We start from the raw sequence: 14,154 nt of genomic DNA on the forward strand, positions 1-14,154 counted from the left end.
AATGCACATAAATGGAGCGGCCTGCTCTCAGATCGACCATGTTCTGATCGATGGTCGGCACTTTTCAGCCGTTAGAGACGTAAGGTCGTTAAGGTGCCTGAGTTTAGAGCTCTTGGTGTTTTTGAGCGTAGAATCTAGTGTTCAATCCATGGCGATAAACTGGAAAATGGTGTTTGGCGCAGACGCATAGACCATGAAGTGTACCAGGCATACAAGTCCGCAAATATTGTCAAGCGGATAAAACACGACTGGCAACAGTGGGCTGGGCATGTAGCTAGAATGCCGTAGGAATGATCAGCAAAATTTATATTTAGCAGGAATTCCGCTAGAGGCTGTCGACTTCGGAGTAGACCCCGCACTCGTTGGATGTGTGCTGTTGACGATGATGCCCGCGTAATAGTGTTAAAAAGAGGCGACTGGAGGACAGCAGACCAAGACCGACTGACATATCGACGTGATTTGGACTAAGCACTGGTCAATAAAAGCGGAAAAAATGCGGCCCTCAAGCTCAAAATAATTGCCCTAGAAAGATTACAGCTTTTTAACCATTTCTGTGGAATTAGTCGGAGAAATAAAAATTCTATCCTTTAAGGATAAAAGTTGTTAAGCTCCAAATTAATAACCTCCTTTTTTCACTTTATCTCTTTTATTTTAATATTTAACTAAAAATGAAGTTTTGAAGAAATGAAAATATTATAATATAATACATCTTCTACAACCAGAAGTGTAGTTCTAGCTATTTTGGTTTTTGACTTATGGCGGATTTTATCTTATTTTCATGCAATGTTTAAATGGGGTTAATTTTTAAAGTGCCCAAGTATGCGCAGCTGATCTCAGTGGCTTTTAGTAGTATGGCCAAGTACTTTTTATGCTATATACGTATCGCGAACTCTTGAGAAAACTGCAAATAAAATCCGTCGATTCGTATAGCAGTTTATGTTGGCTCGCACGAGAATACAAATGAAGCTGTGTCGTATGCATCTAAGTAAGCGTTGCATTTCAACTAGGTACATACATAATCTTGAGTTGGAAAAATTTGACAACTGACATTCACAACACAACTTCATTATAGTACAGTATTCTGGTGCGAGTAAGTATGGGATATGTTCGGAATTGGGATGATATCCAGAAGCCGGGAATCTTTTTGAAATCCAAGCAGGCGACTTCCTGTTTCATAAAAATTCTCAGATAAAAATATGTCTTTCTCTTAGGTTATTTGTGAACAAGCATACACGCAAAAGTTCAAGTCTTGTACAAGCATTGTTTCTTCCCGATTCGCACAAATTTTGCACTAAAATCGCACAATAAATGTGTGAAAAGGATAACGCAACAGTTGTACTGCGAATACATTGACACAGATTGAAATCAGAATATGTATCATATATCGACACTATATTTCTCACGTCGAGTGTATTAGTGACTGCTACTCATGGAGCAGTGCAAGCAGCGAACAACAACTTGTGAACTCACTAGATTTATATAGCTATAATGCTCGATCCATTTATCTCGATGGATTTGGTCATTTGAAAGTACCATTGAATGATTTGCAAAAAATAACGAAACAAAATTCTGTTCACAACATTTTGTAATCAACCGTAGCTTTACCAAAAACCCTCCATTCCACAAAGCCACAAAAGCGTTGCTGATTTTTTATGGCAACACTTGTAAATTGTGAATGATTATTATTTCTCATCCTGTGCAGCTTTTTTCTCAAGCGACGAGAGAAATTTCTCTCTCGCTCGTAGAATTCCCATGTACGTGCGGGTGCGACAAGACTAGACACGTCATATACAATTTGCTGGTTGCTCTTTCGCTTTTCTTTCGGTTCGTATTGCGACGCGCAAGGTCTCGTGTCTCGTCGCTTTACGAAATGAGCAAGATACCCGTGCTGTACATACTTGATACTAGTGTTGTTAGTGTCATTCATACTGGGGGTGCGTGCTTGCTGCGGGGAATGCATGAAGAAGAAAGAGTATCTCGAAAGCGTGTGTGCAAAAGACTTGAGAAGCGTAGCATGTGTCTCGTTCTCAAGCAGAAAGGAGGAGAAAGGTTTTGCTTCTCGCTCGCTTTGCAATGCTGCTTGATACCAGTTGAAACTGTTTAAGTGTAGTAGTTAGGAGCTGCCAAATACATTGAAAAAACGCTAGAGCAGTAATTGCGTTATGCCCAACACGCAATCATTGTACTGGTTACAAATTACATCAACTTTTGCGCTGAAAACGCACAATTTTGTACTGGTTTCGCACCATTCAACTTTTGCGTGTAGATTCATAGGAATGTATAAAAGATCAATACATTAAATCAAAAGAAAATAAATATCGGAATAACAGTTCAATCAAAAAAGAATAAAAAAAATGATTTTTTCTCTGTATAGACTTTCTCACTGCGACCAGAATCGCCGCTCAATAGCGGTATTACCAATACCGCAATTGAGAAGTGGCATGCTTATTATTATTGTTTCATCCGTGCTTGTGTGTATTGTGATTTTACCCTTTCTTTTACTCGCCGATACTACTATACCGAGCCTCCTTTCTCCTGCCGAATATCGCCAATTATAATTCCCTGCAGAAGTTTCGTCGTCATTCTAGCCACTTTTATTGATAAGAGGGACTTATTTTTTGTTAAAAGGAAGTCATGCATAGGTATTAAAGAATTCTGCGTAAAAGGAAGGTAACCCATGCTGAAGTCCTTTTTGCCTTTCTCCTAGAAAGGTATAGCAATCACTTGCAAAACCGAAAGTATAAAAGTGCTCCAAAGAGCCGAATGGCATATATCACTCGACTCAGCTCGACGAGCTGAGCATTTTCTGTATGTGTGTGTGTGTGTATGTGCAGATTTTTATTCTCACTCACTTTTCTCAGAGATGGCTGGACCGTTTTTCATGAAATTAATTGCAAATGCAAGGTCTTGTTGCCCCATAAGACCCTATTGAATTTTATTGTAATCGAATTTTTAATTTAGAGGTTATGTTTAAAAATGTGAAAATTATGAAACATCAATATCTCAGAAACTACACAACCGATTTGAACAAAATTGGTCTCAAAAGAACGGGCTACCTAGAAAACCCTTAAGTTTTGAATTTCATGAATATTGAACTTGTGGTTCAAAAGTTATGAAAAGAAACGTGTTCTGAAGACTGTTAAATCTCACTCATGTTTCTCAGAGATGGCTGTACCGATTTTCATAAAATCAGTGTCAAATGGAAGGTCTAATTGCCCCATAAGACCCTATTGATTTGTTTTGCAATCGGACTAATACTTTGCCTGTTATGTTTAAAAATGTGAAATCCAGCTATGCAAAGGAACATATTCCGAAGACTACTTGGACTCACTCACTTTTCTCAGAGATGGCTGACCCGATATCCACAAAATTAGTGTCAAATGAATGGTCTAGCTGCCTTAGAAGACCCTATTGAATTTTACTGTAATCGAACTGTAACTTCATTTGTAATGTGCCGACTTGTGAAAATCACGAAACTTCATTATCTCAGAAATTACACAACCGATTTGATTATTATTATCAGATGAGCGGGCTAGTTAAGGGTTAACTGATGAATTGTGATTGAACAGGTGGTTTCAAAGTTTGGCTGCCCTACACGTTCCCATTTCATTTGATTATAATCGAACTTAAGCAACCGTTATGCATTAAATTGTTAATAAAACAACGAAAGTCTATTATCTCAAAGATTACATGACTTATTTGAACATAACTAGTGTCATACGAACGAGTCATCTCTCAAACTTACAAATAACAAACTTCATAACAATTTGATATGTGGCTCAAAAGTTATGGAAAGAAGAGAAATTCAAAGGCTATTTAAAACTATACCTGCTTTGATTGATATATGTGGCCTCAACATCATTTAAATGTGGTGTCGTACTATTTGAACGTTCCAAGTTCATTGATTCCTTGCGGTTTGTTTGAAGTCTGCAAATGCACGACAAATCGGCCATAGGATATGATCAAAGTCAAATAACAAATCGTTTGAAATGATTGGTTTTATCGAAATGACGACATCCTCGTCTTTTGGCTTTTGTACATCGCCTTAATTCTGAATCTATTTATATTGGGTGGTATTCTGTCATTATCAGCAGACTTTCTGGCATCAATCTGACACCGGAAATACCCATATTGGGAGGTATTTTTGGTTGTTTTCCAGAAACTAAAAGTGGTCGTCTTCAAATTCAAAATATTGTCCAGGGTCAATGTTTGGTTTCTATGCATCATCACGTTTACGGAAATATCCATATTCGGTCATTTCCGACTGTTGCCTATAAGTTGCCATCTAGCAATTCAAAATGGTGCCTGAGATCAATTGTTAGCTCCTTGCATCATTCTGGTTCCAGAGATACTCATATTGGATAGTATTTGTTTATTTTAGGCTATTTTTCACAAACCGGTAGTCGCCATCTTGGATTTCAAAATGGTATTTAGGATACTGGATAAAGAAAAACTCATATTGGGTGATATTTGGTCACTTTGGACTGTTTTTCAGAAGCCGAAAGTCGTCATTTTGGACTTTAAAATTGCTTGTGAAATCAATTTCTGGCATCTGGGCGTAATTCTGGTTCCGAAAACATTCATATTAAATGGTATTTGGTCATTTCCGGCTGTTTGGCAGACACCGGAAGTCACCATCTTAAAATTCAAGATTATGTCTGTGATCAATTTTTAGCTTTCTGGTTCCAGAAATACTAATATTTAATGGGAATCGTCCATTTCAGGCTGTTTTCCAGATCCCGGAAGTTGCCATCTTACAATTCAAAATGTTGTCTGAAGTCGATTTGTGGCTCCAGTGCATCATTACGGTTCCGGAAATACCAATATTGGGTGGTATTTGGTCTTTTGCCGCTGTTTTTCCGACACTGAAAGTCGCCATTTTGGACTCATAATCGCATTTGGACAATTTCTGGATTTTGAACGGCATACTGGTTAAAGAAAAACTCATATTGGGTGGTATTTGGTCATTTTCAGCTGTTTTCTGAAACCAGAAGTCGCCATCTAAGAATTTAGAATGCTATCTTTAGTCGATTTTAGCTCCTGTGTATTATTCTAGATCCGGATATTATTATATTGGGTGGAAATCGGCCATTTTTGGCTGTTTTCCAGAAACCGGAAGTTGCCATCTTACAATCCAAAATGTTGTCTGAGGTCTATTATGGAACATATCTGTTACCACTTAAAACATTCACCTGCCAATATAGTTCCATTTAGTTGATTAGTTCGCGAGATGTGCAGAAATTTGTGCAGAAACATGTACTTCCAGAAGAGGGAGGGGCATCAAACCATTATGGACATATTTGTTACCTCTAAAAACGTTCACATACCAAATTTTCTTGATTGGTTCTTGAGCTGTGCGAAATTTGTGTTTCATTTTAATGGGATCCCTCCTTTATAGAAGAGGGAGCCGGGTTTCAAACCATTATGTACATATTTGTTACCACTAAAAACATTTACCAGCCAACTTTTGTTCCATTTGGTTGATTAGTTCTCGAGATGTGCACAAATTTGTGTTTCATCCAACTATTATGGACATAATAGTTACCCCTTAAAACATCCACATGCCAAATTCGGTTTCATTTGCTTGGTTTGTTCTTGAGTTGTGCAGAAATTTATGTTTCATTTGTATGGGACCCCTCCCTTACCGAAGAGGGAGGGGTCTCAAACTGTCATAGGAACCTTTATTGGCACCAAAAACCCCTACATACAAATTTTCACGTCGATCGGTTCGGTAGTTTTCGGGCCTATATGGATCAGACAGACAGACTTTACTGCATTTTTATATGTAAAGATTACAACATCAATATTTTAGAACCTAAAGAGTGAATATACATTTATTGGATTGAAGCGTTCATGTAAATCTATTTTTACAAATAAAAAATTGAATGAGAAAGGCTGGGTCTGACCGCTAGGTGGATTAATTTAGGTTTTTGGCATTGAATTGCCTGATTCTAGTAAAGCAGGTATTAGACGAAGCAAATATTTGCTATTTTTGGTACGGATTTTATTTTGTGCAAATAAAATAATAAAAAATAGCGAATGTTTGCTTCGTCTAATACCCGCTTAAGACTCGAACCCACGAACATTCGCTATGCAGCTCCCCGAATTATTGATTGATGATAATTTTTATTTCATTTTCTTTTCGTGGTAAAATTTATAAGACCTCCCTTCGTTCTCGAAAAACCAATCACGGGTTTCGCATTTTTGTTAGAAAACTACAAACATTATTGTTTTCTTATTCGATATTAGTGCTTTTATTTGAAAATAAAACAGTAGGAGGGTGGTATTCAAGACACGATCGCATGACCAGTGTGTCGAACAGTTGACATTTTTGCATGACACCGCATCGAAAAGAATTGTTGCCTCTCTTGCAGACTGCGACAGCAGCGTTCAACTGTACGCTTCTCTATTTGAGAGAATCGTTTGACTAGAAGCCAACACGGATGGTTAACGATTCTCTTTTGTGCCGATCTACGGCCGCTTCGATATCTCGACTGTAGCATTGTGCGAATGGCAATAATTAGCAATCATGCGACAGTTTAGTACAGCAATAAGATGGAAAATGAATAATTTCTATATATGTACTGCCGAAAAATATCATTAATCATGAACACCAGAAGATTTGAATCCCAACTTCTAAACTTTTTCATTCGAAAATAGTTCGCTGTAGCGAAAGTCTCATCCAAATTTAGCATATTTAACAAAAGCAGGACAATAAAAGCATGAATCTTACAAATTCAATTAACGTCCTCGAATCCAAATTAAAATCGATGCTAAGTAAATTGATTCCACTTCAATTCGTAATAAATGCAATAAATAGCACAGACAGCTACAGTCAATAACACACGAGCCAGAGATTGTCTGTACAATGACAACAGTATAAAGAGAAGTGAGCGAGAGAATTGTTGTTCATATTGAATTCGTGATAAAAAGCAAGAGATAAAGCAGATCGTATGCAACTTCGGTAGCGGCTACTGTCGCGTAGTGTTTCATTCCACAGTGGTAGCTACAAAAATCTTGCTACTGTCGTGTGAATACTGTAGCGTACGAGTACATTTCCCCACCCTGCGCATGACGTTGACTATCGTATTCTTATATTCCATTAAAACAAATAGTAGAGGGAATTGAAATGCTTCTATTACAAAACTTTGAGGCCCCAAAAGGTGCCAGTTGCCGATTATTCTTGTTTACTGGTTAGTACGTCCAGAAATCCAGACATTTTAGTTTTTTGCAGTAGCCATGTACTACTAACAGCCACCAGCATTACGGGTGAAACCGGCTCGAGATGACCGGTACTATTTTGTCTTTCCTCCTTTCAGCTGCTAATACCTAGCGTCCGTATGTAACCGGTACGGTTTAGTAATGAAACTGATGGGGTTTGATTGATTGATTTCTTTTGAAGGGACTTTAACCCCAAACGGTCATTCGTCCCTCTGCTTTGCTTGAGGAGAAACAGTCTCTTATATAGCTAGGGATACCATCCGTCCTCATTTAGCAGGACATGTCCTGATTTTGAAGTCCTATTTGGGCGTCCTGATTTATTTTTTATATTTTAGCATTTGTCCTGATTTTCTTGAGATATTTGACTTTGTTGTGTGGCAACAAGCAGAATTTTTCAGAATTGCTCAATAAGTGTTTTCGATTTCAGGTCGCAACGCTCACTGCAATCGAAATTTTTCATTGGTTGAATCTCACTAGAGTAATAAAAAGAATCTCTCACGTGTTGACCGTTACCATTAAGCATCGGGCATTTGTTAAGTTTAAGTTGAAACAGTTTACGTGTGTTGAATTTTCAAAGTATCTACTAATGCGTAATAATTCAAAGTGGTTCGATGAAAGTGGATCGTCAGAGATACACTCAGATTTTTTACTAGGTATTTTTCTACACGGATTTTCGAATTAACGTTTTTTTCATGCGGATTTTTAAATCGAAGGATTTTCAAATTACGCGTTTTTATACGCGGATTTTCTTATTAACGCGTTTTTCCACGAGGTACGTATCCCCGCGTAAAAAAACTGAGTAAATAAAATATTACGTGTTATATTTGCTCATACTTCGAAGAATAGAATGACTTAGTCAAATTTGTGCCCAGAAAAGGTGTCCTGATTTCTAACTTCGACCAGATGGTATCCCTATATATAGCCCAAAGACATACGCTGGATGATGGTGGCATCTCAAACCACCTGGCGGTGCGAGTCTCTTTCAGTTTCGGGTTGCATTCACCCAACGATATCTGAATCGGATTACCGCTGGTGGGCTCGAACTCAGATCGAAGGGAAGCCGAACTGAGAGAGGTAAGAACTGCAGCTAACCACTACCACCGCCGCTGTTACCCGCTGCTGATCCACTTCGCTTACTGCCATCGGTGTTGATGTCCGCTGTTGCCGCCTGCTGCTAGTAAACTGAACTGATGGGGTGAAATGTTCGAACGGTACCTTTTATACCAAGGCTTCGTCAGTTAGTTAGACAGAAGGAGGAGCTAAACAGATAATGAAATGACAAGGAACGTAAATAAGCATCGGAAACAGAAAAAGACAACAACAATAACAACAAAGTCAGATCGACTGTATCCGTTAGTGTCGACTGTGCTTGGGAAGAGAGGTAGTGATTGGCTGCGCGGTATGATTTAGACAATCGATATTAATTACAATTTTTTCAATAGTGTAGCTCAAACAATAGTTTGTTTTTGTTACATAAATTTAACCGTAAAAGAATTCCTCATCGATTGATGTCAAAACCTCGATTATAAATGACTGAAAAATAAGCGCTCAAAACCTGACCACTTTTCCCTGGTTTTCCCTGGTTGAATTACTAGATATTCAAATTCAGGTGCCCAACTCCGATATAGACGTTAGTCAACGTCAAAAAAAAACTCAGAAAGTTATACCCATTGTGATGAAAATGACATGATTAAACCACAGAAATCAGCCTTTCATTTAATGTAATATATTGGTGTTACTGAATACCGATGCAAGGTTTTTTCGTGTGTGTATATATTGAAACTGTACCGTTGAATTAACCAATCACAATAGTATTTTTAATAAGTTCAGCACCCTCCTGAAGCCTGCCAATAGTTGATTCCATCCAATCCATCCACCGACTAACCAATCCAGCGAAGAATCTTATTTTCTACTGTCTTTTTCAGTGGTATTTTCAGATTCGATCGAAATGTCGAACGACGTTGCGCCACCGCCGCCGTCGTCGTCGTCGTCCAGCGTACCTATGCTGAACAGCACCGCTAATATCAATCTCGGTCCACTGCCCGAGGGCTGGGAGGAAGGCATCACAAACAAAGGCGAACGGTACTACATCAACCACGCGACACGGACGACCACCTGGAGGGATCCCCGTTTGTGTATGTGTTGTCAATTTTTTTGCTTCCCAAAATTGAAATTGACTTTCTGCTAGATGAAAGCAGGAACACACTGCCCGTACACTTCCCAGATCCGGGCAGCGATGGCTACCACCTAATAGAACATTCGATGCGAAGAGTCTGAAATTTACCATTCAAAAAAGCGCTACGAAATAATATTCTTTCGGGTTCACACATATAACTCTATCCCACTTTTTTTTCTTTTTCTGGAAAGGAATTATGTAACTAACTCATCGAACTAATTACGCTATCCTTTGGTGAAGTTTCCTACCGTTTTCATTTTGCAAATCAATGGCACCTTTTTTCCATTCAAAAATGACCGTATTGTTAAGCTAGCTTAATCTATCATATCAAATTCGTGGAGCCATTTCTAATTGTTTTCTAAACCTACAGCAAACCAAGACTGGGCGGTGCAAGAGCAAACGGTACGTCTATACAACCTGCAGCTGGAACGTGAACGCCTCCGGAAACGACAGCAGGAAATCAAGTCACATGTAAGTTGTTTCAGCCGGCCGATGTAATAATAAATAGTTTAACATTTTTTCTTTGTCGTCTGGTTGTTGCCTTTCAGATGGGTGAGGACCCGTTCCTATCCGGACTGACAGATCACTCACGCCAGGAGTCCGCCGACAGTGGTCTGAGTGAATCATCGATATCACAATCGATGCCCCACACGCCCGATTTCCTGTCCAGCATAGACGACAGCATGGACGGACTTAGCAGTGAGTAACGCTACTGACCCACGTTGTCGGATTGGAGTTGAACTAAACTTTTCTATTGTTTTTAGTGACGGATAACACAATGGACACGATCGCATTTGGGGACAATCTGGAAACGCCCGACGAATTTATGGTGAGTGTGTCCTAAAATCATAATTGGTTTTGAAAAAATTCGTTCTTGTGTTTCTCTTTTCAACTTTGTTTTGCTTTGTTTTTTTTTTTATTTCAAACGCGTTTTTTTCGTTCTCCTTTTCAGCTGGATGATCCTCTTCTGCTGGAAAAAATTGATGCTGTTAGTAATCTGAACCTGATAGATCCCGCGAGCGCCAAGCCAGATAATACGTTGTACGATATTATCTAGTGGTTTTTGCAGTGTAGATATTTGCGCGTTGCCAGCGGAGCAGCTGAGTATGAGAAATAGATGGAACGATAGTTTACGTTTAACATAATATTTACTTATGCGTATGCAATACAACACCCACAGCCACAAACGGATAGAAGAAAAAAAAACCAAGAACAAGAAAAAAAGAAACACACGAGGAGATAGCAACACGACTGACACACACATATTCATGCAAACATACTAAATTCTACACCGACTCTTCACACATATTAGGCAGAATTATCAAATGTATTAATCTTTCCTTCATACTACGTGAGGATAAACGATACAGTTAAAAAATGGGAGTGTGTGAAAAATAATAAAGAATAAAACGATCTTAATTTTAGAACTAAGAATGATACTAAAGTAAAGAAAAACGTGACTGTGTTCGATGTGCGAACACTTAGTCCGTCAGCTATCAGAACTGAAGAGTGCCCGTAGTACACTACTTCTGTGAAGACCTGCCGAACCGGCGAGCTTCAAACTAATTGCAAGCAATGAACATGTGCCTTCCTAGAATTTTACTTCTACTCGATGCAAAACAAGTTGTGATTTCATGGTTTATATTATAGTTATTTCCCAACATATCATGAGGATCAATTTTAGAGGAAAAAAAGAGAAAAATAATAATAATTAGAAAACCTGTGAGTAAAACTCGGGTAATGAACCGGGAGTTTAAAAATCATCTCAACTCTGCAAGTGCAAACAGATGCAATTTTATGTTTCGGAAAATGTTTGGCCTTTAATACCTTATTATGTTTCGTTTGGAAGTATTTTTCGAAGATTTTAATATCGTTAGAAAACTAGTTGTGCTGAATTAAGTGAAAAGCTTACAAATTAAACTAGTGAATAATTTATACTATAATGAAGTCTACTTACAACGAGAGTGCCTTAGATGAACTGAAGTTTGAAGCAAACAGAATCATCAATGGGCTGTCACGAATGATTGATGGTCAGATTACAAACAGTTAATAGCAAATACGAGATATGATGAAAATGTGTCACTTTTCGGGCATAGCATTATTTTCACCCTTCTATCAGTTTTCACCAAACTTCAAAACGATATGAATCTACTCTATCGCCATGAATTAATGAAAGCTAGCACAATCGTTAATGGATAAGCAAATTAATTAATTGATACCTATTGCAACACATGAAAATATGATACATAACCTATTTTCTCAGAATAAATTATTTTTAAATACACGTACACTATTACAACATATATATGCATACAAACATCGAAGCAAGCAAATACATTTGATTCAGTTTGTGTGACTCCCCAAAATTGGCTGCAGATCTGGTGAAACCGAGAACAGGCTGTCCGGTTCTACTTACAAAAACTACATGAAATAAATTTTATTATGCCTACTTACACTCAACACTGCAGTAAGCAGTTGATTGAGTGTACTTTTACATTAGTAATATTTAGATCTAGTGTAAATAAATAAAGTCTTAGAGTAATTTTGATATCTGCAATCAATACACCTTTATAGTCATATTCTAGAAGTTCTCTCATTTCACTGAATCGTCAATTATTGAACGGTCAGTCTGCACTATTACTAAATCATGGTTAAAACAAAAAAAAAAAAATATCCCAACAATCCTATTACTACTACTTGCAATTTTATTCTTGTCCATTACTTTCTATAAAGTTTAATAGTTTTAACTATCTTTAATAAAAGCTTCTAACGGGTTGATGCTCGGTAAAAAAAAAACAATCAGCGGAAACACAACGAATCGAAATATATTTGCTTGAATTCGGTCTATATGCAAATGTATGAGTTTGCCATTGACCACTTTAACTTGTTTATTCGAATTGAAAAAAAAACGGGAACCGTATTCAGATTCAATATGCTCAAGTTCAAGACTAATCCCACAATAACAAACTTGTTCTACTTTGTTACGACTGATCGGATGAAAAAATGCTATGATCTAAAAGAAGGGCTAAAACACCAGTTTCTAGAGGCATCCTCGCAAAATCGCAAGCCGTCCAACTTAGTGAATGAAAAGCAATAATAAAAATTCGCAAAAAAAAAACAAAGAAAAACAGCAAAAGTGATATGCCTGAAATCTATGACAATAACGGAGTAACACCATCATGCAATATTTGCTGGAAAACATGGAAAGCTTTGATGCTACTAGGAATAGTAGGGAGAAGAAAAATGTTTGCTACAAGTAGATTTTTAAAATGCTCACACAAAGCCACCTATTTCTCTATAGTACAAACGTAGAGAACTAGTGTCGGCGTCTGTAAGGGGGACGCGACGTGACGTGATGTATTTTTTGTTCATCACGCCATCGCCAGCCAAGCGTTAAAATTATGAACCTTTTTTCATTTTCCACAATGAAAAACTGAATTCAACAAATATATTGAGATTAGGAACAAAGCATACTTTTTTCTTTACAAAAATCTATGTTCTACCACAGAACGCAAACAAAGCAGCGGATAGTAGTATAAAAAATGAACTATTATTTTTCTACAAAACACTAAAACAATGGCTACAGTGGCGGCACGGTGTTTTCAGAGTGTCATTGAAACACACTGCGTTTGTGATTATTTTAACCAAAATTATTTGCTACTTTCATAACGCATATATACATATACAAACATAACACACAGACTAACACCAGACCACGCAATCTGTTATCCTTGGAAAATCTCATCGAAATGGCTAATCGCTACCATTTACAGTTGTTTCCCACGTTCAAGGTAGCGCAAGGGAACCATAGGTTTAGATAAATTGTATAAAGGTAGCAGTCGAACATGTTAGATATACAAGGGACATAGTCTGCTTTTGTAGAAATGTGTAGAACAAATAATTTTGTTAAAATGAAATAGCGAGCTGTACCATACAAAAGCGAAATAAAAATCGGAAAACAAAAACGCGGTTGTTAGTTTTTACGTTGAAGATATCACAGAGATTGATTGTCTTTGTTTTCTCATACAAATTTTATTGATTGCACAGGATGTCACCGCGAAAGTGATACACACATTTCAGTGCCTCTTTTCGTATCGGATGGCCATCACCTTGAATCAGCTGTGTTTGTTTAGATTGCGACACATGTTCACTTGTAAGTAATAACAGAGTTTTGTCTTTTTTAGAGGAAAATTGCAATGGATTAAAGAAGAGAATATATGAAGATTTTGTGTCTTGCTGGAATGAGCAACATGTAGATCAGAAGGAAGCTGCCATATCTGAACTTGAGCAGATTATTTGCGTAAAGGACCATCAAACGATTCGAGGAAACTAGGACGATTGCTATCATGCAGTCACCGGGTAAAAAACAAAGTGTGCGAGCTGCAGTACTGATAAAAGCGGACACTTAGGAGGAAAGATTTTTTGGAATTTATCATTATTCAAAGCATTGATTGCTTTGATAAACCTGTTTCATTCTGTACAAGGAAATACTTAACTGATGACCAAATAAAATAAGGTCGTGAAATTTATCACAGGGAATTTCAAAATTTAGCCTAACAATTATGATGGCTCTCAACTCAACTCAACTCAACGTGATCGCGGTTAAATGCGCAAGATCTTGAATGTGAGAAATGCGCAAGATCTTGCATGCAAGTGAGCTTTCAAGCTACGCAGAGAAAATAATATTTAATTTTTCCTGAAACAAAAATTATACTTAAAACGTTCAAAAACTGATAGAAAAGATCAATTTCACACTC

The 14,154-nt window shown here is 37.6% G+C and overlaps 1 protein-coding gene across 2 annotated transcripts in view; it reads left to right on the forward strand.

The window, feature by feature from the left end:
- LOC129724674 (transcriptional coactivator yorkie) overlaps positions 1 to 13,362 on the forward strand; it is a 48,857-nt gene extending 35,495 nt beyond the window's left edge. The window contains exons 3-7 of one of the 2 annotated variants that reach the window (XM_055679754.1): positions 9,147 to 9,356; positions 9,768 to 9,868; positions 9,946 to 10,096; positions 10,162 to 10,226; positions 10,350 to 13,362. In XM_055679754.1, coding sequence (XP_055535729.1) covers positions 9,147 to 9,356; positions 9,768 to 9,868; positions 9,946 to 10,096; positions 10,162 to 10,226; positions 10,350 to 10,454 — 632 coding nt within the window. In that variant the 3' untranslated portion in view covers positions 10,455 to 13,362. The remainder of the gene's footprint in view (positions 1 to 9,146; positions 9,357 to 9,767; positions 9,869 to 9,945; positions 10,097 to 10,161; positions 10,227 to 10,349) is intronic. The other variant, XM_055679756.1, reaches the window with a different exon arrangement.
- Positions 13,363 to 14,154: the final 792 nt, after the last annotated feature.

The sequence above is a fragment of the Wyeomyia smithii genome, chromosome 2 (genome assembly GCF_029784165.1).
Source record: "Wyeomyia smithii strain HCP4-BCI-WySm-NY-G18 chromosome 2, ASM2978416v1, whole genome shotgun sequence".
NCBI classification, from domain to species: Eukaryota; Metazoa; Arthropoda; class Insecta; order Diptera; family Culicidae; genus Wyeomyia; species Wyeomyia smithii.